Below are 25,506 nucleotides of genomic sequence, written 5' to 3'. Positions count from 1 at the left end.
AAAGGGTTAAGTCGCGAGACGCAGCACGCCGCAAGTTGAAGTACACAGTTTATTTCCTTACAAGATACTGACTGGTCATTCACGACTTCAAGAGTAACTGGAGCATTGTAACTGCAGAGGTATTTTTTGATATCATTCGAATGTTGCCATGTTAATCCTAGTAGCGGCAACAAAAAGCAAACGGGCGCTTAATGGCACCGGCAAGGTGTCAATTGTCTCACCTTGTCCTTAAATTCGCGTTCTCTACACATCGCCTTGCGTTTTATGTGTGTTCCGCTACTTGTACTGCTGCAGGCCGCCTATTTTCCGCTTCAGCCCCTCTCAACACTGGGCCCTGACGCGTTGCTCTCCCCGCAGACACTGCGGGATTAGCTGAGGCTTACGAAATCCATCGCATACACAGGCCTGAACTTTACATAGCTCAGCGCCATCCGCCAGGCGCTGAGCTTTCGCGCAACGTTGATGGGATGATTAAAAAAGGAAACAATTCGGTTCGCTCCTCATTGATCGGCGCATTCCTGTCGCATTCTCCCACTGGAGTTCTTGCCCGAGAGCTAGAGGTACTGGAGGCACGCCTTACTACCACGTCTTTTGCAAAAGCTGATCATATTGATATCACAATAATTACTGAATTAGTGACCTGAAATATTTGAGTAAAAACCATTGCAACACTGGTTGCCAAATATTTAGTAAAATGTTTGAGCAAAATGCAATATGCCAATAAAACCAAGAAGAGATTTCGATTGAATCATTAAAACTTATATAATCCTTTTTCACTCTCCCCCCCCCCCCCACCCTGAAATGATATGATAAAAATGCAATCAATTACTCACAAACAATGGCTGAAGTAAATTCTACTCTAGAAACTTATAACTGGCTAGTAATACAAATAATAAAACCATTTATGTTTTTGGAGGAATATTTTTAGAATTGAAAATAAACTTCCTGAATAGGAGGCTCGTGTTGGCTCATGTGTTAGGCTGCGGATTCTAATAACCTACCCTTTGTCTCTCCGACAATTCCACATTCCAGGCATCGACGTTGTATACGACCCACATTTGAACACGTGCCGGGCCGGTGGTGTAACCATACGGGGCCTCAAAGCTATCATCGCCCCGCGACGTGCCGTGCAGCAGATCCCATTACTGGAAGAATACCGGTTCGTCCCTTATTCAGACGACGAGGCGGCGTGCAACGAACGCGAAGCGTGCGTGCGTGAGTACGTGGATGTGTGCTCCGGCGTCGCACGTCGCATCCTTGAGTCGTGCGGTAAGAACAAGGAGCAGATCTCGGATACTATGAACGGCTTCAGTGAGGCGCCCGATCAGGTGGTGAATCGATACCTAGAGAACCTAGCCGACAACCACGGCCTACTGAAAGTACTTGCCACAATCCAGATGCAGGTTATAGATTCAGCATCCTGTCTGGTGTCCACCGTTCAGTCGACGCTGGCCGCTCACAAGAATGACCTCGAGAAAGACTTGCTCAACACAGCTCTTTTCGAAGAGGACCCGCTACGACAGCTCCTGGATGTGGTCGTTGAGAACACAATCGGGAAGAAGGTCCGGGTCCTGGAGATGGTGAGCGAATTGAGCGACACGCTACTGGTGCCATGGGTGGCTAAGTTGCTTCGCCAGTCAAACATGCTGCTGAAGACACGGTACACAGTGGCCCACCCATCGCCAGAAAAGCTGGCGCATGAACAGCTTCCAGAGGGCACAAAGATTGTGGCTTGGGACCCAGCCAAAGCCTCTAACAATGATCTGCCCGAGGCCGACCTTATGGTTTTGTTTAATGTCGGTGGGCAGGCCTCAAAAAGCCTTGAGACTCTGGCCGAAGAACTGTGGGTGCAGTGCATAGAACAGGGATTCGTGCTTCTTGCGTTTCGTATCACCTTGACCTCGGCCGAGATGTTCCTGTCGACCATCGGGAAAGTCTCGTGCGTGGTGTGTGATAAGGAAGCAGTCGAAGCAGCGCTGTGCGCCCGTGGCTTCCGCCTGGTAAGCCTCAAGTCAAACAACGTCTCAACACTACTGCTGTTGAGGAAGACATCTGGGGCGGGCATCAACCTGGAACAGCAGGAAGTACTCACGGTCAAGAACTCCGGATTCGATTGGGTTGAGCCACTGAAGGCTAAAGCGCTGGAGTACGAGAAAAAGCCCCTCGGAGAGAACCTCTGGCTCCTCGCAGAAGATGCTGGAGTCAGTGGCATTGTGGGCTTAACCAACTGCTTACGACAGGAGACTGGCGGCAGCCGCATCAGGTCAGGACACTTAGCGGAGTTTAATTATCATGTCGATAGCAATTACTAGTGTACTATGAACAAATCACTGAATTTGAGCGTCGGCATTTGTTAGCCCGGTATTTGCAGAGAGCGCAAGGAGCAGAGTGTCTAAACGAATGCGAGAAAATTGTAGATCGAACCGGGATGAGTTTCACTGGTAGTAGTCTTATTAGGGATCCTGGCTGCCAAAGAGGTTCTTCGCACTTTTAGCTGATCAAGCATCGTGCTTTTTAATCTTGTCAGGTGCATGTGGCTCGTTGCAGACGCGCAACAATATAATATCTCTATGGGCGCGAATCGGATGGGCGCGAATCGGATGGGCGCAATTAAAAGGTGAATAATAAAAGCTAGCCTGAATAGACGTAAACTAAAATATTACATGATCGCCTAGTAATTTTACATAAATATTAGCAATGACTTTACTGCTTGACATAATAATTAGATGTCATTACCCCGCTGGGGTGGCGCAAGCGAGGCATTTCCGTACTCTTTTGAGTAGACTTTCTTTTATAAAGTACACATTGATACCCTGCCTGTTAAAACATGGTTAGGGAAAAAGGGCATTTTTGCATCTACAGTAAATTGCCACCTTTTTGATTCATCGAAAACTATTGAGCACTGTTTCATCAATCGTAATGATGCAATATATTTTTAGAATATTTTGCAATGGATATTGAAAAGAACACTTGATTTCACACCACATTCTTTACTTTATCTCACTGCATTGCCACTTGTTGGTTAGCCTTTAAACATGTTCTTTCTAACTGGGCTACACAGCCTCTGGAAAACGCGCATGACGGATTGAAATTCTGAATATGTTCTTCCTACAAAAGACCACTTCTGTAGGATGATTGTCCCTTTAAGGGAATTGTATGCACAGGCTTACTTTGAACCGGAGTGGCACTCACTCTTAGTGACGTGCCACTCTGGTTTAGAGTTGCTGTGTCCTATTGCCTATCGTGTTTATTTGGTGCTCTTTTCTAAATCATAGTACATAGTCCATGTACATAGGACATTGTTTCAGTCTAGTAAGTACCGTGTTAAAAACAGTCGGATGGCTCAGTGGTTACGGCGCTCAACTACTGTTTCCAAGGATGCGGGATCGAATCCCGGCCGCGGTGGCCGCTTTTCGGTGGAGGCAAAGGTAAAGCACCCGTATGCTGTGCAATGTCAGTGCACGTCAAAGAACCCCAGGTGGTCGAAATTTCCGGTGTCCTCCACTACAGCGTTTTTCATAGCCCGAGTCGCTTTGGGACATTAAACCACACAAACCAATTAAATGTCACTGCAGAAACTGCATCAGCGCTGCCGCGGCATTTTTATAAAATTTTAATTCTTTTGAATACGTTGTAATTTGTTTTGTTGTTTTATTTCAGTGTGTTTTACTTTTTCTTACGTGTTCCGAGGATTTGGGGATTATTAGAGTACCATAACCTACACAATCTGCGTCATGATTCTGAACGTTCTGTACAAGCTGACAACCGGCCGCTGCTACTGCTGCATGCGGCCGGTTGGGCCACACGGATTTATCGGCTTAGGGGAGGATAAACCAGAACTTTATTTTCCTTTGAGTCAACAATATAGTTGCCTCGGGCTCCTTTCACTTTCGAATGACACTTTTGGTGCACACAAGTGGCAGCTTAATATGCGTAGGTACATGAAAACGTTTTCAATTTTAATGCGCTCACAAGCATAACGCTCTCAAATTCTGTATAAAAATATGTCAGAAAATGAAAATACTTCTGCTATCACTGAATCGTTACAGAGCTGTAACCGTCTTATTTATTTGTTTCCTTTGAGAACTGTTCTCAAAGGAGCAATACTTAAACTGATTCAGGGAAGAAAAAACTATGTGAGCAGAAAAAAAAAAGTCGGAGAAAGCAGTTTTTTTTTTTTAGTATTAAGACGTTCTGTTGTCATAAGATAACTGTCGCAAAAACGCCAATAAGGACGCTCGTTTCATTGTGACAGCCGGTATCTAAATTGTAAAAAATCCCGTATTGAGCTACTGTGTCGGTATAATAGAGATTTCTGCAATACGCACTATATATGTTGATTCATTCGTGAACGTGAGGGGACGAATCATCTTTCAAATTTCGCTTTTTTTTATAAAAAAAGGTGCGTGTTCGATGCTAGCATCAAGGGAACGAGCGGAATTGCCAACTTCCACCCAAGCAACCCTGTCTACAAAAAAATTCTGGAAAGAGACCTTGTAATGAATGTCTACAAAGATGGACAATGGGGATCCTACAGACATCTGGCTACGCAGAACAGTAAGTACACCACACTATTTAATGCTCGTTGTAGAGAGATGTCCACGATGGCATGATGATACTGTGCGGTTGATATCAGTTTAAATATATTCCATTATTTCGGCTTTTCCCTTTTTGCTTTCGGTGAACATCAGCTGGATAGCATCGATAAGGTATCGTATTTATTTAAATAGACATACTTATACGAGCGGCGGGTGTTTCACGTGAGTTCAGGATTTAAGCCTGCACACTGAAGGTATGGGTGACATTTGTATTAGGCACTTGAGTTCGGAGCTCGAACATTATATAACTGAACTGTGCCGCGCATGCTACCGCAAAGTATGCGCGGAACTGTTGACGAAGAACTATGAACTCCAAAGTAGGTCTTCGAAATGCGAAGGCGAAAGAATTGGTTCCGAAGGCCCTGCAATGCAGTGAAGCGTTGGAATAGAAACTGTTTTTACTTCTTACGGGCTCTGCAGCTGATATGCATCAAGCGCACTGAAAAGCCGTTTGTAATGACATGATGGGATTGTAAGGTTCACTGGTCATGTGACTTTCAATTTGCGTGGCTCGTGCCCTAGATTTTTTTTTTTTAACCTAGGTGCTGAGGCTAAAGTTAACCCGTTTTGATGGATGCACACGAAACGATGTATTTTACTTCCTCAGCCGCAATGAATGAGAAAAAGAAATATAGGTAAGAAAAGTAGCGCAGGCGCTCCTTACGTAAATTGAAAGTTTAGGCACGTAGAGTTTCGTTATCTTTACCGATGTTAGCAGTGATGCAGTTACTATACTGTGTTTGCTTCTTTCGAGTAGCCTATACCTTTCGGCGCCTTGAGTCGAGGTCACATAAATGCATTCAAACTGTTGCAGTCGGATATCTGATAATTCAAAATGCATTATCGCTGTGCGGTGTACGATGTTATTGTTAGAAACATTAAGAGATTAAGATTATTCCAAAGCTTATTTTGCATGACGTCGTCCTTGTTTGTCCTGGTTCTCGTTAGGTGGAGCTCCTAAGACGAAGACAGAGTATGCCTTCCTGAACGTGCAGACTCGCGGTGACCTGTCCAGTTTACAGTGGTATGAGTCTCCACTCCGCTATGCCTCTCCGTCTAGCGGTGTTAAAGGAGTCCTCTGCAGCGTCTACTACGCTCCATTAAACTTTCGCGACATCATGCTTGCCACCGGAAAGCTTTCGCCTGACGCCCTGCCTGGTGAGTGCCCTCTAAACAAGGAGCCCCATATGCTCTCATGTGTACATGAGGAATACATGTAAACTGAAGGCCTACATCCTCATTATTGGAGACAACACCACGTTTAACTACTTGAGGTTATCAAATTGTGGCTTCGCTTGCAAACTGGGCTGTGAAATACCGACGGAGCCTTGTTATTTATTATTTCACTGTTTTGGGACTTTAACCTCACTGAGGAGTTTCAAGGTAGAAAGTGACGTGACAGTCTGGCTAACGTATCTCAGCGTTTCGGACAATTAAAGCTGCACACTTTAACCCGAAAACTTCGTTAGCTTCGTTAATCATATGCAAGACATGCGCTCCTCACATTGACGAAGACAGAGTTACAGACAACTTGAGCGGTTAAGCGCAGTATATCAATTTAGCTTTCGTGTTGTTGCCTTTAATGTCCTTGGTACGCGGGAATTTGAAGGACCTAGAACCGATAGTCATTCGTCTTTATGATCCTTTAGTGCTCTTGCACGGGCGATGTCAATGGCCATCAAGCGAATAGTCTGTCGAGTCATCGGATCAGCGCTGATCTATAACGGGGCATCATCAAAAGCCTTTGAAGGGCGGCAGCGTACAGTAGCGATCATGGAGCGCTCGCAGCAGCACGCAGGAGAGGGAAAAAACATTGAGTATAATTGCCTAAATGTCACGGAGATGAAGATTATACGACTTGTTTACCAGAAGAAAAAAAAAATGGCGGGTCGGGTTTCAAAACGCTGCAGCAAGCGCAATACTATTGTTGCCTGACGGACGAAAGCAACAAATTCATGAAACAGCTTGCTGAGAATTACTCGAATGCTGTAACACTTCTGCAAAACAACGTATTTAATTTTAAGAGCGGGCAACGTTAGAAGACTGATCAATCATTTTGTTTTTAACGTTTCTTGGCTGAAGATATAGGCTGATTGCTTGCATGCCTTGAAAATTCTTGACGGAAATGATAGCGCCAAAACAGCTTGATGTGAGCGTATGGAATCTCTCGGTGCTGATTCAGTTCTATAGCGATTGAGTATCCCGGTGGCTCTCAACTCAACATGTTTTGAAAGTATAGTCGGACTTACAGGTCTATAATTATTGTCAATATAGCAGTGCACGTCTTGCGTATGATCAAAGTTAGGGCCAACTATAAGGCGTGGACCGCAGAATAGAGGATACACTGCGAGGCAGCATGCGTAGGAAAAAAAGAAAGGGTAGAGTTAAAAAACTGAAAGGTTGACGGACACACGCGCTCAATAGCTGGCTGCTGTCGGAACGCAGGTGGCCATCGTGCGGCGCAGTACGTTGGATTGTGTCTAACTTTAGCCGTGGTGATGCCGATGTAGGCCAGTTAGCCGCGAGTAATAGTAGGCGTTCTTTGATGCCCAGAGATTAAATGTTGCGTAAAACGAAGAAATACGTGATCGATTGCGGCGGCGGCGACGGAGGTGCAGCCGCTCGCAGTTGCTAGTAGCCTGTGTTAGATCGGAGCTAAACCACAACTCCATGTCGCTAATGCAGGTTTTTTTGCTTATATGGTATTTATTTATGCTGACGTCATAGCTGACGTCTCGGAACGTCGCCATGAGCGGAAATCGGCGATAGACGAGCGGAAGCTCAGGCGTGACTACTATGGTCGGGATTGTAGCGCCACCGCAAGACAGGTTGTCGCACCAGACAAGGCCACTTTTCTCCTTGCCAGGAGGGTTAGCCCCGCTGCGAAGGTAAGAAAATGGTATCGTACAATGCTTGCAGATTTGGCCTATTCTTGGAGGGGAATATAATTTACGAGGAAACTGATGACTTTAAAAGAAGGCTGGGTATGTTCGCAGTTAAGCGGGCCATTGAGACACAACACTCAGCAGTCGCCTGTGAAATTCGAAATCAAGGCTGCCACTTCAGGCCTCTCGGCCACTATTTCGAATATGCTAAAGAAAATTCGCTGAAAAAGGTGATGAGCCGGCAATCGTAGCTCTAAATAGTTTTTTAGTTATGAACAATGCTAGATGTTTCGGATGATGTGGGATCGAATAGTTCAAGAAAAGACTTTTGTAGCCTTGCTTACAGGTAGGCGAGTTTCAAAACGGAGTCAAAAAGGCTAGACCAATAGACAATGAGAATAAGGCGACTGCAGGGAGGTTTCTTTATATGGCCGTTCAAGGGAGCCTCGATTGCTGCTGAACATTCAGTGATGCCACGACTTTCTGCTTCGAACTATATAGACTATTCACTCTACCTGAGACTGCCTTGTTTCGGCCACAAGAGATCCAGGGGGAGTTGAAAGAGAATGTCCTGAACTGAGAGAGCGGATAACTTCCGTTGCCCATAAGATAGCTGGAGACCGTGCACCATTGCACCAAAATTACGCCACAACCATCGTGACCCCGTTTAAAGGACCGTGGGAGTTCTCAGGCCCGACATGAGAGGATAATGGCTGTAGGTTAAAATTACTATACTCACATATAATTTTCGGTTGTGTGCGTTATTCTCTGCAATCATGCGTAATGAATCGCGACATATGGATAACGATGTGAGTTCACCTACGACCGCTAGATAAGTTTTTAATCTTGTCTTACCTGTTTCCGTTTCAACAGCCGAGCGATAGCTATGACGTCAAAGTTTTGCGTCATATGACGGACTAAAAAACTGCGTAATAACTACTGCTTTTTCGCCCGTTGTTATTCAGGTTCGTGAGGCAAGCTAGCTTCAGCCTTGTAGCAAAAGAGCGAATATATCGCAGTTTTTTACCCCTCACCTTATACTGACGTCATCGAGATCACTTGCCTGTTGATACCGCAACCGAAACAAGTGAGACAAAATAATATAGCTAACTTTTTAGCGATCGTAGGGCGAATACGACGGGGCAATCCATGTCATGTCTTACACAACAGCAGCAAGAAAAAACATGCAGCCGAAACTTAGTGTCTATACACATTTAATTCGACAAGGTAATAACTTTCATTTTTCTTGCAACCGCAGCATCGTCTTGCACGGTAGGATCTGTCTGTAGAATGCTCTGTAGAATCTAAGTCAAATAATTTCAAAAGAGTGTGCGGCGACGTACAAAGTGACAATAAGCCATGATCATGCATAACTGCCGGGTCGACCCGTCTATTGTCAGGAAATTCTGGATTTGTTTGAAAAATAAATTGATTTTTTAGCAGTATACTCTAGGCATAAAATTCACCGAGAGCATGTTAGTGATATGGGCTGGGTTGCTGGTGTATTTTTGTCTCTCAGGAGCATCACTGCCTGAATCCTTAGTGATCGTTCATTTAATAAAAAGTAGGACGCATCCTTGATTGCAAATGTCTGACGGAGCTGAAACATCTGCATCGCACTAATGATATATAGCGGATATGCAGCATTCCTTATGCAGGTAGTTCAAGGGCTCCCGTGATGTGGTGCCCCTGAGGAAGTCCTTTATTGTATGAGGGCTGCAGGAGGTGTCTTAATAGTCATGCTTTTAAATGCTATGCATCAATGGACTCAGTCTAGTAGAGAGAAAATCAATCACCCGACTTCTTCACAAAGGCAACCTGGGTAATTCCGACTGTGTTCTGGGCCTGGAGTTCTCTGGCCGCGACCCGGAGGGCCGTCGCGTCATGGGATCGGTCGGCGCTCAGGGCATGGCGACAATAGTCGCCGCTGATCCCGGTTTCCTGTGGGAGGTCCCCTTGTCCTGGAGCCTGGAGGAAGCCTCCACAGTCCCCGTGGCCTACTCGACTGCCTACTACGCACTGCTGGTGCGAGGCAACATGAAGCCAGGAGAATCGCTTCTGGTCCACTCCGGAAGCGGAGGGGTCGGACAGGCGGCCATCTCCATCGCTCTCTCCATGGGATGCACCGTCTTCACAACCGTTGGTAAGAGACATGGACAGGTCGTTGCACAGCTAGCTTATGATAGAGTTCAAGTTGAAAGCGATTGAGATAAATTGGATGCTATAGACAAGACACCTTGATTGCATATACTGCGTACTTTGACACGTACGTGCATACTTTCACTCCTATATCGCATGTATGGCCTTAGCTGCATATTTCTCTAGTACTGAGAAAGTTTACCCCAACAGGGAAAATAGGGCACATTTACGAGGCTTGTCGATGCAAGCATTTGCGCTGCTTTGGAGCTCTTCTGCAGCGTTTTGCGTGAGGCATGGCGCACGCCGTAGTGGAGGAGGGCATTTGCTCGGCTACTAAACCTGATTACTCGCGATCGAATCCGGCGCGGCGGCCACGTTTCGATAAAGACAAAGCGCTAAAAGACACCGTGTGTTAAATATCTCCAAGTGGTCGAAATTCCTTCGAAGCTGTTGGGCTGTTGATTACGGCACCTCTTTCTTTTTTTTTTTTTTCACTGCAACTTTCATCCCTTTCCTCGTGGCCTTATTTATGTGTCTAGCAGAAAGGATGCAGCTGCTGAGCCTTTCGTTGCTTCAATAAGTAATTTTCATAAGTTGGAGCTCTTCATGGCCGTAGTTTTTACGCTTCCAGAATGTAGAATCCGTATTCCTTAATTATTAGCAGAATATGTATTCCTTTACATTGAAGTTCCCGCCTCTCGGTTAAAGTAACAATGAATGAACTTTAGAGAGGACTCCGCTGATCTTTGAATTACGTGCGTCGCACTGCCTATGATTTCTGACGTAATAACTGCTTCACCAGAGGCCGGATTTAAATTAGTTGTTTTTAAGTATCTGACGGTCAACTAATATATTGCTGGAATTTGAAGTATTTTTTCTGCTGTGTGGTAGCAATTGTGTCGCTCTCTCGTCACATTTGCTGCCTCATACTTTGCCTTATCAGGGTCGAAGGAGAAGAGGGAGTTTCTCAAGCGACGTTTCCCGCAGCTGGAAGAGCGCCACTTCGCGAACTCCCGTGACCTCTCGTTTGAAGAGCACATCCTTACGGAGACCAAGGGCAGAGGTGAGCTTGCCTCTTCAATATTTGGAACTGGAAAGTCAAATGTGCTGAAAAAAATAAAAATTGCGCAAATAAATAATAGAACTGCCGGTATTTCAGTTTCATTGATTGTTGTCCTTGCGCCAAATTCCGCGATTCTGCGACTGTGCCGATACCAGAGTAAGACTTGGTTGCATGCTCTTCTTCGTCCGAAGGCCTGACAGGGACATCGTCTAAGGGTTATAAAAGGCTTCTAGTAGTAGCACACCTTAGACGTGTACAATACTACCCGTAGAACCAAATGTCGCGAAATGTCACTGCATCCGAAATATGCTGGGACATGCGATACAAAACAACTAAGAGTTACGAAATATTTGGCTTTTAATTAAAAAGGCTCATTTCTAAGGAAGAACTAACCACTTTCTGTCAGCAGAACAGTGCTGAGTATTCTGAGCTCCTTCTTCCAGCCTTGGCAGTGCTGTAGGGGCCTTAACATGGCTGCAGCGGGCTTACATTTTGTAACAGCTTTGTCACTTGTTAGGCCCCTAGTAGTTGAAATGTCCTTAACACTAAGCGATAATATTATAATACATTACGTATATTATAATATAATTAGTCAAAACGAGTGTTTCCTTATGCTTCAACTATTGACTTTCCTTCGCACGTGCTCACAAACAGGCGTAGACCTGGTGCTCAACTCTCTGGCCGAGGAGAAGCTGCAGGCCAGCGTTCGCTGCCTGGCCACACACGGCCGCTTTCTGGAGATCGGCAAGTTCGACCTGTCCAAGAACTCCCCGCTGGGCATGTCCGTATTCCTCAAGAACATCACCTTCCATGGCATCCTGCTGGATGCGCTGTTCGGCGACAACCCGTGCGTGGCTGCTGACAAGCGCCGCGTCGCAGAGCTAGTGCGCGAGGGCATTGCTTCTGGAGCCGTGAGGCCTCTTGATGCTATCCGATTCACCAGGGACCAGGTAGAAGAGGCCTTTCGCTTCATGGCATCCGGAAAGCACATGGGCAAAGTGGTGCTTGAGGTGTGTGAGAATCTCAGTAGTGCTTCACAGAGCGCATCATCTGTGTGAACGTCTTGGTTTAATTCTCTTGTGTGTTTATTGTGTTTGTGTATAACCATGCAGCGCCAGAGGTCGTCGGAGTGTGAGAATCCTCCGCTTACGTGTCCTCCCTGTCAGCCTCTGCATGCTATTTTCTCTGTTTTGCTGTTGCTTGATTGGTTATTCGTTCTTATTTCCGCGAGAAGTCCTCTAGCTCGTACGCTAAACTTGGTTTTTAGTGTTGTAAAATGCATTTAATTTTGCGAGTGAAGGCAGAGACGGATCTTCACATTGCTCATAGAGGGCCGACGAATTTATTGTATTTGATAATTTGCGTGGTCTATTCCTCGCGTTTATGTTTGTCAAAGCTTGACGGATGACATTCCTCTTGTTGGAAAGCTCTTGGGTGATCTTCGCATGTCTGGTATAGCAATAGTGACCATGTTCCGTAAATAATGTTTAGCAGGGCTGTGCCGTACTCGTTTTTTTTTTTGAAATAAACAAGACTTTTGTGTGGTCTCGTAATGCGATTCTTCGCCTTCGTTCCACCTAGCATCAATTACAATTCGATGGAACGTTGTTGAGCTATCATGGCTTGTATTTGCTTCCACGAAGCAATAATCACTGTACGGACTAGCCGAGAGTCAGACTTGAGGTAAATTTGGCTATGACGTGACAATGAAACATCTATAGTGTGAGTGCGCTGTTTTTAGCAAATAAAGATATAAGATTTACTGTACTTACGACAGCCCCAATCATTTATCAGAGATAATAAGATCCCCACTATGGCCACAGCAATCAACAGCCCTAAAGGCCTAAAACTTACATTTCAATACCTGAGGGCGCTATGCCAGTGCGGCAGATTTCGACTGCGCTCCTTCTCTGTTCTATCGTTCTGTAATCCCTTTTCCCAGGCCTGGGTGGACTACCGGAACACGCTTTTGGTCAACTCCCCTGTCATTCCTGTTCCTCTTTCAGTCCCTCTTCGTTTTTCGACGCACTGTTTTATGCGCAGATCCGGCCTGAAGAGACTCCACGCAAGACCACTCCTGCTCTTCCACTCAGAGTTGAGGCCGTGGCACGCACCTGCTTCTACGAGCACAAGTCGTACGTGATCGCCGGCGGTTTGGGTGGCTTCGGCCTCGAGCTCGCCGACTGGATGGTGGCCCGCGGGTGCCGCAAGCTTCTGCTCACCGCCCGGTCGGGTGTGAGGCAAGGGTACCAAAAGCTCTGCTTGCACCGCTGGCAGCACGCCGGTGTCAACGTGCTAGTGAGCAAGGCCGACGCCTCTACTGAGAAAGGCGCCCGCCAGATCATCCAGGAGGCCGCGGCCATTGGACCCGTAGGCGGCATCTTTAACCTGGCCATGGTAAGCAGGTGTTAACTAGTGCATTCTTAGTACACAGCTTGGGGTAAAAAGTCTTGGTTCTGGTCAAAATTCTTGGTAAAATGACTTGAGCTCTGCTTGTTGGGCACGGGTAGCTCTAGGTAATAATGAGGTATTTGTGCAAGCGGGCTGTAGCATGGGACGTTGGTGCAAAGAGCTATGAATGAAATTTTTAAATTGGCAGCAGTACTATACTGGAGCGAGATCAGGTAGAACGAATGATAGACGGAGAAACGCACGTAATCAGCAGAAATATGCAATGAACATATATTTTGGCTGAAAGGCCATTTGAATATAAGACAAAGCCAAATGTAGGAGTCCTAAATGGCCGATGCACGTATAATACGTCGGCCGTTAACGCTTGGTACATGAGCAACGGAGGCTCGGCTGCACTGCTGAAATCGCCTCTGATCTGATTATGAAGTTAGTTAAGGGATTGCTAGGCGACAACTTAGAAAGCAAATACTTTTAATGGAAATGTAGCTAACATCTTAACTCGTTTCAAATAAATGAAAAAAAGAATTTATCTTAAGGTCGATTACAATAATTCTGCAATATCTCGCTGCAATACACTTGATTATAAAGCAGAGATAAGCCACGGTACGAGGCAAAGTTGCGGAAGGCCATGGTATGTCGACTACCGTCCGTGAGCTGGTTGCTACCTGCTCAAGTAGCAGGCTAGTCCTTGCTTCTTCGCGCATAACTTTCATCATCATCATCATCATCATCATCATCATCATCATCATAATCACAAACATCATCATCATCATCATTTATTATTCCCTTAAAGATCCCTATCAGGGACATTACATAAGGGTGGGGAGGAGACAACGGTGAGAAAGTGTCATACATTGGCATAAAAACAAAGGATCACGTTCATCCCGTTGCGCTGAGAAAACTGCGATGGTGAGAATATTTTCTGTGCAACGTTAGGGATTAACACTGGGGGTTTTCTTCAATGCAGGTGCTTCGTGACGCCCTGCTCGAGAACCAGACGCCAGAGGCCTTCGAAGCTGTGTGCAAACCCAAAGTGGAGGGCACCCAGCGGTTGGACGAAGTATGCCGCCAGCTCTGCCCCGAACTCGACCACTTCGTTGTCTTCTCCTCGTTGTCGTGCGGGCGGGGAAATCTCGGACAGACCAATTACGGATATGCCAACTCTGTCATGGAGCGCATCTGCGAACAACGGGTTGCCGATGGACTACCCGGTGCGTAGATATCCTACCATCTGCTCATACAGTACCAATATATTGATGCTCTATAGATTGCATGTGGACTCTATATGGGTTGTTTAACGCACCTATAAAGACCCCTGGCGGCGAATATACGGCATAGTATACTTATTTTTAAGCGCTGTCACTTAAATATTAGCGGCTGCTTATAGATTCTGCCTGTTCACGCCGATTTTCACCATCTTTACTCTTTTCAACAACCCGGGACAAAAATCACGGGGTACACTTAAACTCCGCCTTTAAGGCTATGACGCGATATCGTAGGCTTCCGCTCCACGTATAAAGCTGCGCTTTTATCAAGATATATGAACATGCTTCCGTGGCGTAGGGGTAACGTGAATGCAAGGGTCCTGCTTAGCTGATTCTGATGTCTCTTTCTCATATGAAAGGAGAGGCCCGACTTAGCAGCTCATGCCGAACGCGACGTCAGGAATCCCTACGACATGTTGTTAGTTAGTGTTCGGATGTTGGATGTTAGTGCTCGGCCTTGTCAGCTGCCACCTACCGCCTGCCAGCGCCATGCTCGGTATATTTCGCTCACAACGGCGACGCCGACAAAGACGTCAAAGCCGGCTTTCTGGTGCATGAGCATTTAAATCTATCACATTAAAATTCCTGAAGAGCTGGCCTCGCTTTCTACTTCAAAATGGCTAGAACCTGAGAGAGAGAAAGAGAGAGATAGATAGATAGAGAGACCCTTTAAGGAAAAACAAAGAACTGATTTTGACCCGATCAATGTGGTTATTTCTGATATGGAGTAATACTATACTTGGAATAGTTCGGTCTCAGCTGAACTTATACGTTTTTTGGAAACGAATCGTCGTGTGTGAATCAAAATGCTTTAGATGCATAGCATTCACTGAACCAGCGGATAAACTTAAAAAAGTGTGACTTCGATAGAATAGAAGGTTACGCAAGCAGACGTGGATGAAAAATTACTTTACCTGATTGAATAGTCAGCAATTAAATTATGTATTGGTCTATTCCGAATTATTTTTGCCTGCCTGCCTAAGAGATATTGATTTAAAAAGTTTTTATTCTGTCACCTACGTCACCTCATTTAATTACTCATATTCTACAAATAGAAGCTTACATTTACAGGAATGATATTTCAGACCATTAGGCCGTCACTACTAGAACCTGCAACTCCTCACTATGGATAAGAGAAGAGCTCCTAGTTTTGACAACTTATGGTACTTTTATAGAATGTCTCCTTCTAAAGTTTCTTATTTATGCCCAGCTTAGGACGAAGACTCTTATTAATATCTTAGAATTTGTCCAGAATCGTTCAGCTCGTTTTATTTTGAGTAACTACTCCCGTTCATCTAGTGTCACGCTCATGAAGAGATCTCTTGATCTCCCAGATCTTTCAGTGCGGCGTCATTTTTCTCGACTTTCCACATTCCACAAAATATATTAGAAATGAATCCTTGAAACAGAGTCTTTTCACTGCTCCGAGTTACATATCATCCGGCATTGACCATCCTTTTAAAGTTAATGTTCCAAACTGCAGGACTAACCAGTATTTCTACTCTTTCCTCCCGAAGGCCAGCTCAGACTGGAACCACCTGCCCGCCTTCATCGTCTCCATTTCCGAACCCGAAGCTTTTAAATCTGCGCTTCTTCATCACCTATGTTAAAAAATTCTTCTTAGTTCTACTTTTGACAAAGACGGTGCATATTACGATTTTTTCCCGCAGCCTTTTCAGCGTCCAATATAATGTCTCGCACGGGCAACTTGCAATACATTTTCAATAAAGTAAGTGCTCTCATTGCAGCTGTCAGCACCAGTTGACTGACTCGTAGTTAACATTAAGAAATCGAATTAACCTTGGCGTAAGAAAATTCTTCTTAGTTCTAATCTTTGTATAAGTAGTTAATACCACTCCTATCTGTAACGCCTCAACGACCCTGATAGTAACCAAATAAATAAATAAATAAATAAATAAATAAATAAATAAATAAATAAATAAATAAATAAATAAATAAATAAATAAATAAATAAATAAATAAATAAATAAATAAATAAATAAATAAATAAATAAATAAATAAATAAATAAATAAATAAATAAACTGACGTGCCAAAGAGAGAACCAGAATTTGTCCTTTCTAGGCATGGCAATCCAGTGGGGCGCCATAGGTGACGTGGGAGTGCTGCGTGAGAGCAAGGGCGCCGACGTCGTGGTGGGCGGCACCTTGCCACAGCGGATCCCCTCCTGCATGGCTGTGATGGACCAGTTCCTCAGCCAAAGCCACCCGGTTGTCTCGAGCCTGATAAAGGCCGACCTCTCCTCCCAGTCGGACGTTAAGGGCAAGCAGGACCTCGTCCAATCCGTCGCTCACATCCTCGGTGAGCGGGTTCTTTCTCCCGAACGAGCGAACTTCTTTAACCTCGCCACTCTCTCCTTGTGCTCCTTGTGGCTTTCTTCGTTCCGAGCAGACACCGAAACCACAGCTTCAAACCAAGTTTACCACTTTCTCAAGTTTTTCGCTTTCCAGCATTTTTAACAATTCTTGAGGTGCCATGAAATTTCATGTGCTATGAAATTTTAAACAGAAAAGTAATAATAGTGTAAATTAATAATAATTTGAGGACAACTCAGAGGCATATGAAACGAAAAATGGTAGGGGTAACATTAGGAGATAGAAAGCGTGCAGAGTGGGTCAGAGAAATAACTCAAGTTACCGACATTCTAGTGGAAATTAAGAAGAAGAAATGGGCATGGGCAGGACATGTGCGAAGAGAGGATAACCGATGGTCGCTTAGGGTAACAAACTGGATTCCAAGGGAAGGAAAGCGTAGCAGGGGGCGGCAGAAAGTTAGGTAGATGGATGAGGTGAAGTTTGCAGGGGTCAAGTGGATGCAGCTAGCACAGAACCGGGTTAAGTGGAGAAATATGGGAGAGGCCTTCGCCCTGCAGTGGGTATAGTCAGGCTGATGATGATGATGATGATGATGATGATGATGATGAATAATTAGTGATAAATTAAGTCAGTTATACTTGTACAAAGTAAACACGTCATAAGAAACTTTTTATGAGAAAAGTGGGTTTGTTCATAAGCTTATTAGACTATACTTATCAGTCTTTCGCCATTGCCTTGACGCCTCAATAATAAAATGCCAGTGGAGCTACGCCTAATTTTTAAACTTCCATCCCTGTAGTACGGCTGTGTTCGTTCTTTACCATATCCTGTCTTACTGCGTTTACTTCGTCGTTTCCCATCCCCTTTTTTCGTAGGTGTCAAAGATCCATCCAGCCTGAAACCTAACATCAGCCTTGGAGAGCTGGGCATGGACTCTTTGATGGGCGTCGAGGTGAAGCAGACCCTCGAACGTGATTACGATGTGACACTCTCCATGCAAGAGATCCGGCAGCTTACAATCGACCGGCTACGGGATATCAGTGCCGGAGACACCTACACGACGACGGGTGACAACAGCGTCACCCCTTCCAGCACGCTACAGGAGGCTGAAGGCAAGCTTAAATACTCATCTGGAATAGTTGGTTTGTCATTACGAGGTACATTCTGCCTGTCGATCTGCTCGTGCACCTTAAGATGTGCTTTAGGTAATTTATATTAGAGAATACTGCCTTAAAGGTCATTTGAGTATAGTTTGTATAGTGGATTTGCAGAATTTCAGAAGGGTGGGGTTGTTATGCCCTAGGTTCAAGCAGCGCAGGGAGCGAAGCTATCTAGAGAGAGACTTGATGCTGCCAAATGCTGGATTGTTGTTTGTGTCACTGTTTGGCAGAACCACTCATTATTATTCTCATTTTTTTTTCCATTTACAGTATCAGTCTTTTTCTTTTATTTTTGCCTATGACACATGACACTGCAAATTGCTGAAAGCGACATGTGGGTTCACCTTGAAGAAGCAAACTGTTACTTAAGTGTGCGCCTTGGTCCTACGCTTCTCTGCCTCATGCCCACGTTAAAATTAAGAAGGTAGGCCATAAATGAAGGATTCGCGGTTTTTTTGGGTGGAGTGAATTTGCAGCTCCCGTGTCTCACGCGTCGGTTTATCGCAGCTGGAGTCAGAATTTCAAGCACGGAGGAATAAACTGGTGCTATCACTAGTGCAAACAGAGGTACAAAGTCTCGGTATGTGTGGACTGGAAGAGCCAGCACAGGCTACATGGGAATGATTTAGATGACATGTGGTCTTTATGTGCATGTGAATTTATTTGCCTTCATTACCTCGCTTTTATTTTATTCTTCTAGAATAGTGGAGTGGATGACACAAGCAATGCTGCCTTTGGTGCCGCTAATGCTTGCCTCTTTACAAAAGGACACTGGCATCAATGTATCGCTATTTTAAGCTCGCCATGCTATCCTAGCGAATTTGTAGAATATTTTTAGTTAATCATTTCACTTCAAGCGCCGGTATTTTTTACATTTCTCTCAAGTGACCAATCATGCGCATATGGAGTACAAGGCACTGAAGCCTGTTTTCTTTTTAAATTAGTTTGGCATATTTTGTGCTTTTTAAACTATAGAACTCATTTTACCTTAAGAATTATGGTGTGATGATTAGCTACATCGAATATATACTGCATGCAGTCGAGAAAAACGGAAATAGAGGACCGAAAACACAGGTATGCTGAATATAGTTTCCGGAGGGACAAGCTTATTAATGCACTGAAAAGATGTACTCACAACTGGGAGTAGTTATTGATATAAACCCTCAAGGTCGAAAGAATATTGCAAGTAGTGGGTTAATACAATATATTACTAATGTAGCAAGTTGCAGGTAATGCAGTAATTTCATCTTAGCGAGATCAATCTGAGGACTTCTGGCAAGTTCTATAGCCAGATCAATTTGTTCAATTTTACAGCTTACCAAAGATTATTGTCATTAAGGCGGGAGAAAATGCCGCTTAGGAGGTAGTTGTTCTTATATCATGATGTCTTAAGAAGAAACGCCATAGAAAATGAGGCAGTGTGCAAGGACAGGACAGTCAGCTTGTGATGGTAGTCGTGGAGAGGGGTAAGCTGGCGACGAGACGCTCTTGTTCGAATGCACGAAGATGAAAAAAAAAATAAATAAAGAAACACAGGCGGAAGTTGTTTTGCAAGCGGCACTTTTTCTTTAGCGCACGAAGGTGGGAAAAAATTATAAATGAAGCATAGGCGGAAGGTGTTTTGCGAGTGATCAGGATATATAGATTTGCACAACTTGATTAAGGTATTACTTGCAGTGCACTTGTGCTGAGAAAGAAAGGATCAACGTGCTGCAGTATTCTGAACCATTTTAGCTTACAAATTAAAGCGCCAAATTTAGTTATGATCAGAAATCGAATCAGCATAACTTAGAAGCTGTGTACAATCTCAAATTTGGTTGCTTTTTATGGATTGCTAGCGGATATATGAAAAATATCAGAAGAGACCAAAATATAATATTGTCACGCACTGGCCGTGTTCTGTATTGGAGGATGGTGAGGCGTGGCGGAAGAGGCAGAAGAAGAAGAGGAAGTTGGGCCCCTGTCCGCTCTGGGTGTGCTAACATCCAGCGTGCCATCTTGTGTAAATAAAACACGTAATAATATATCCCTGTTGTGACCAGTGCAGGGTTAATATCCCAAATCGCTTCTTCTGCAGAGTCCGATAATGTAGCTGATGTCCCGCGGCTGACGCTGATCGAGAAGCTCGTGCCAGACCACGTACTTGTCGAGATGAATGGCCACAACGGAGATTCTCCCGTGTTCATCGTGCACCCGATCGAGGGTCACGTGAACGCTCTGTCAGAGCTGGCGTCATACTTGCCCCTTCGAGCAGTCGGAGTTCAAAGGACGCCAGACATCCCAGTGCGCTCCATCGAGGAGATGGCTACCATATACATCGAGGTACGCGCATGACGTGCCAAGGTCAGAGTTGTGAACTTTCTTTACAGATTCCACCGTAGCGCCTGAAGTAGCCAGCAAGTAAACGTAGTCTTCATTCTCGAAGTACTACACTGTACGCAACGCCGTTTTTTGCTCAGAAATGCTTTCGAATCACTAACGTTGTATGCAATGCATGCTGTAAGGTAGATATGTGTAAGCTTGCTAGTATATCTGCTCCTTTCCTTTATTCCCTATTGACGTCACAGAAACTGACTGAGACGCAGGCCCAGGGCCCGTACCACTTGGTGGGCTATTCGTTCGGCGCTGCAGTTGCCTACGAGATTGCGGCACAGCTGCAAGCATTTGGGGCTTCCGTGGCCAGCCTGACCCTCTTGGATGGAGCCCCAGAGTACCTGGTGGTGCATATGGTTGGTCACCAAAGGAGATTCACTGATAGCAAAGACGAGGAGGAGTCGTCGCTTTTCTGCGCCTTCCTCATGCAGTACCTTGACATCGATTACCTCGAGGTGCGTACATTTGTCCATTTTGAAGTTTGAGGACCTCTAGCAAAGCTATGAAACAGAGTATGGTAGTTCTAACATTAAGAGACAGGAAGCGTGCAATGGTAAGCAAACAAGCGCAGGGTAATGATATTGATATTGATCTAGCCAGCCGTCAACGTCCGGCTTGTCTTCGCCATTCAAGATGGGAGGGTGGCGGATCTTCGTGAGTACTACTGGCTGAGCCGATGTTGCTGCGATGATAGGGGCTGCCTCGGAGGTCATAGTGGTCGTTGCTGACGTCGTTGTGAGCCCAGATAGGTGGCGGCCACTGCGCAAATCCAGCTTTCCTGTGCTATTTTGCTCTTATATTCTGTTCTAAGCGCACGGTGATCTTGAGTCACCTCCACCAAGATGATACGTGGCAAGGTAAGGCCAAGAGATTAGTCCATGATGACTCCGCACACAGTATACAGAAACACTGCATCGTTAACCGGGCACCAACCGACACTGCTCGCGCGTCGTCTTCCCCAAAACTCACGAGCTTCTTCTTCTTCTTCCGTCCTTATGCAGATACCAGTGCATGCACCGCCTAATGTAGCAATATTCTAACAGAAAGAAGTGCGCATGGGTAGGTAATTCTATGTGAAGGTAAGATGACAGGTGGTCTCCAATAGTGGCAGATCGTATTTCAAGGAAAAAAAGCTTAGCACGGGCCGGCAGAAAGTAAGGTAGGTGGACGGGATTAGGAAGTTTGCGGAGATGAAATGGATGCAGTTGGCACAATACCAGGCAAATTGGAGGGATATGGGAGTGGCCTTTGCCTTGAAGTGGATGTAGTCAAGCTGGTGATGATGATAAGGTTTGCATTCATCACTGCAAAAGGTGGTTCCGGACAGACTCACTATCAGGGCAAGAACCGCAACATCAGCCAAAGCCGAATACAAATTCAACCGTGTTTATGCGTTTTGAGCAGACATAAGGAACAGCTATGCATAAAGAAAAGGTCCATATACATGTTTCTAAGGCTGCTATTCTTACGGAGGTTAAGGGGCGACCAAGTATCTTTATGGGAAAAGGTAATAAACCCACCTGCTTTCCGACCCAACTATCGTGACAAACGTTATGATACTCTTCATCTCCTTCTCCAGTTTTTGAACAGCTCTGCACTAGAGTCACCAGACAAGTTTTTCAGTAGCACAACCTCCAAAAAACGTTCTGTCACCTGTGGCGTACTCTACTGCCACTATCTCCCCGCAGCGCGGTTTTGGCGATGGAGCATTGTTAATGCGAAAACCTTACTTGGCTCATGAGTAGCGTCCTTAGAATGCGTCCGCAGGAATTGACAACATATAGATACCATGTTGTTTCGTATCAGAATTGTGACGCAACCATTCTTTGTGCAGCCTTTATGATGATGTCATGCCATTTTCTACTCTCTTAGAATCCATGCGCTGGTCAAGTTGAAGTTGAAGAAGTTGAAGTTGGAAGTTTACTTTCAAATATAAAAACAACATACAGGAATACACAGCGAGAGGTTCCATGGTACAATACCGCAGGTGGGACCTCCCATGGTAATAGATTTCGATAGGCAACTTAAAGAGTAATATTATTGGGTGCTAGTTTGCAATAAAGATTCCATCCCATAACATATTCGCCTCCAATGTATGCCTTTAGTTGTAGAAAAGGTGTCTATCGAGAAGGTGACAAACAATTCGCCTTTCCTTTCCTCAAAACCAACCAATTTTCATTCCGAGGAAGGCGCACTTCGCCTACTCAGTAGCAGTCTGTCAAAGATAAACCACGTTATATAGTAAACCTGTGCTTTAGAAAGCGTTGATTGGTTTAAGCAGATTTAAACCATGGTAAATGTTTCTTCTTGCAGTGTTCCTTTGAACGCGACGGGCGGCAACCTTTGATCTCGGAGGCATATGATCGAGCAAGCATAATATAGGAGGCTATGGCTTATCCCACCGCACTGTTACTTTTTGCTTATTCATTTTTTTGTAACGATATTTATTGCCTCAGGGCATCAGTAGGATATGAGATGAAGGATGAATAGATGTTTAAATGAATGGAAAAAGGTTGGCTGATTTTATAGAGTCCAGACGAGGTCCCTGTGTCCTAGCGATATATGAGGCTTATTCATTTCCTTGGTGCTTTATCCACTTTGACTCCATAGGATGCTGTCGCGACGACCGCTAATCGAATCTCGTCCTATTTTTATTTAATGAAGAAAGAAGGCGTATTTTGTGATGTTTTTAAATATGAATTAACAAAGGGGTTGAAAATGAAGAGCGTTACCTTTGGTCTTTTTCTCGAAATCGAGATAGTGGTGCTGAGAAGGACGACCTTTGTTTTGAGAGACTGCCACGCGAACATTTATGAATTCGCACCGAATGAACCAAACAGGATACGGCGCCTTGGTGTCTCGTGTCGACGGCGTCATAACAGCGTCTCGATTCGGTTTATGAAGGCAGGGATGAACCTGCCGCGGTGTCTCAGTGGTTAAGACGCTTGGCTACTGAACCTTAGTACCTGGGTTTGAAACCGACCGCAATTGATGCCTTAGTATTTTCCGTGCAGGTTCGGGACCAGATGAATCAGTACCCCAATTGGGATGCCAAGCAGGAAGCGGCTACCGACATCCTCCTGAAGGCTTACCCCAACGTACGACCAAGCCGCCAGGACGTGGCCACGGCCACGAGAATCTTCTATGATTTCTTAAGAGCTGGCGCTAACTACCACCCGCGCTCAAAATTTCGCGGTGACGTCGTTCTTGTCAAGCCTTCCAGGCCCCGAAAGATGGCGCAACAGCTGCCAGTGGACTACGGTCTTTCGGAGGTGCGCTGCTTTAGCTACCATTGTTTATTTATAATTGAATATTTTGTTGTTTCTGTCCAGGATATGCTTAGTTTGAGCTGGTTTAGTTTGCATTGCCCAGCAAGGGTTTTGAACAATATTTCAGAATAGTTGGCAAGCAACTTCGCATAACCACAGTTCAACATTTAGATGATTGCATGACACATCGCAACGTTTAAAGCCCTATTCACACTTACGAGTTGCGCAGGTGTGCGACCGGCTGTCGCATGTTGCTCAGCTCGATCGATTTTGCGAAGGCGACCCTTTGTTCGCTTTCCCGAAACGGTCTCATCCAAAACTGGCTTATCGATATTGACCATTCGCCAGTATTGAGAAGGCGGACATAAAACTACTGACGCGTTCACTTTAGCTGCACCAATTTGCTACCGTTTTGTGACCAGCAGTCTTAACACTAAAAAATCGAGCAGCGCTTGAATGGCCTGCCCGCTTTTCGACCAATGCGACCGTTTGCGATAGTCGCTTTTCGATCAAAACGGTCACAAAGCCTCAGCGAGTAGTAAATGGGAACGCTCCTTAAGAGCTGTTTTTCACGAAAACTGTGAAACTTATCGACTCTTGATAAAATGAAGGATCTAGGTAAATGGATTAACTCAGGAAAGTCCGGGAACAGCAAGCTGCATGTGGGAACTGGAAAGCAAGCTGGTAGAAAGAGCGGAAATATTATTTCTCCGCATTCCTATACCTTTCTGATTCTGTCTTGACTTATAAAAGTTTAAAAAGGAAAGGAGGGAACTTGAAATATACAGGCTTACAAAGAAAAGCGCTCTGCTTTTTCACCTCTTTATGTCCCCCTAGCTAGCTGTGTTTTTTGAGTGCTATGGTCTACCTGAATTGAACATGCCTAAAATGAAATGAATGGGATATTTTGGAGCAGCAGTTTGTCGTCAACAAAGCACATCTGTAACACTAGAGGAGAGGCATCATTAAATGACTTATGCCACTCGATTGAATTTTAGCTTGAAGAAAGAAAAGAATGCAATGAGAACTGTTTTTTAAGGTGCTGATGTCTAGACAAGTGTTTCATGGATGTGAATAGCTTGTTGAACGAAAACAGGTTTCTATGGGTTTTAAAGGGCAAGGGAGGGGGGGGGGGCGGGGTTCATGTTATGGCTGGCTAATCTGATACTACATGACCTATTTTTCTTTTGTCTTTCTGCCGACTTTTCAGCACTGTGAGGGCAAGGTGGAAGTCCATGAAGTCGAGGGTCTTCACGAAAACTTCATCCTTGGCGAGGGAGCTAAACAGTGTGCTGACATTATCAGTAGACAGGTTCAAAAATAACGGAGCTGCCATCTGATAGAGAGCAAATGGCAAAGAAGAGAACAAGGCTCTCAGACACACACAAAAAAAAATTCAACTTGCCTCCTTAGTACCATTATGCCCATCGACTAGTTGGATTAGTGCTAATCTCAAGAAGACATTAAGGACATATATAATTTGACCTGTAGTGATATGTTACCGCGATTTCTAAACCGAGACATTTCTCATGCAAGGTGACGTATTTGCAACTTCAAATAGGATAACAATAACAAAGTTGATTTCTTATGTAATAAGCGTGCGTTCACATCGACTTCTTAGAGGACGTGCTACACCACAAATCACTTTGAGACGGTGAGGACCATTTCATTTAGGCAAGCAAAACATGACTTTGAATCAAATTGCGAGAAAATGTTTACAGCTTATTATACTCGGTGCGAAATCAGTCTTTCGCTGTAGCGAAAACATCGACATAATCGAAATACACCATGTAACCAATATTTACTGAGAACAGTATTTTTATGAAGTGGTTTTGACTGTCCATTGAATGGGGCAGTCGCTTGGTAATCAGAACGAACTATTAGAGTTTGCAGACATACGGAAAGAGAAAGTGAATCCGAAGCGGAACAGCTCAGAGGTTGGAGGAAATGTAACCGTGTCTGTTATTTTAACTTTCAAGCGACATGCGTAAACCCGTGTACATCTGG

The 25,506-nt window shown here is 44.8% G+C and overlaps 1 protein-coding gene across 1 annotated transcript in view; it reads left to right on the top strand.

The window, feature by feature from the left end:
• LOC146189717 (fatty acid synthase-like) overlaps positions 1 to 24,823 on the top strand; it is a 51,426-nt gene extending 26,603 nt beyond the window's left edge. The window contains exons 15-28 of the mRNA XM_084603315.1: positions 1,033 to 2,263; positions 4,403 to 4,557; positions 5,547 to 5,756; positions 9,297 to 9,626; positions 10,566 to 10,685; positions 11,340 to 11,695; positions 12,729 to 13,082; positions 14,065 to 14,308; positions 16,447 to 16,683; positions 17,573 to 17,839; positions 19,950 to 20,179; positions 20,425 to 20,685; positions 23,245 to 23,502; positions 24,710 to 24,823. Coding sequence (XP_084459441.1) covers positions 1,033 to 2,263; positions 4,403 to 4,557; positions 5,547 to 5,756; positions 9,297 to 9,626; positions 10,566 to 10,685; positions 11,340 to 11,695; positions 12,729 to 13,082; positions 14,065 to 14,308; positions 16,447 to 16,683; positions 17,573 to 17,839; positions 19,950 to 20,179; positions 20,425 to 20,685; positions 23,245 to 23,502; positions 24,710 to 24,823 — 4,367 coding nt within the window. The remainder of the gene's footprint in view (positions 1 to 1,032; positions 2,264 to 4,402; positions 4,558 to 5,546; positions 5,757 to 9,296; positions 9,627 to 10,565; positions 10,686 to 11,339; positions 11,696 to 12,728; positions 13,083 to 14,064; positions 14,309 to 16,446; positions 16,684 to 17,572; positions 17,840 to 19,949; positions 20,180 to 20,424; positions 20,686 to 23,244; positions 23,503 to 24,709) is intronic.
• Positions 24,824 to 25,506: the final 683 nt, after the last annotated feature.

The sequence above is a fragment of the Amblyomma maculatum genome, chromosome 5 (assembly GCF_055883805.1).
Source record: "Amblyomma maculatum isolate TAMU_Amacu chromosome 5, ASM5588380v1, whole genome shotgun sequence".
In the NCBI taxonomy this organism is placed as follows: domain Eukaryota; kingdom Metazoa; phylum Arthropoda; class Arachnida; order Ixodida; family Ixodidae; genus Amblyomma; species Amblyomma maculatum.
Note: the sequence above shows the minus strand (reverse complement) of the source record. Positions and strands in the feature narration are given on the sequence as shown.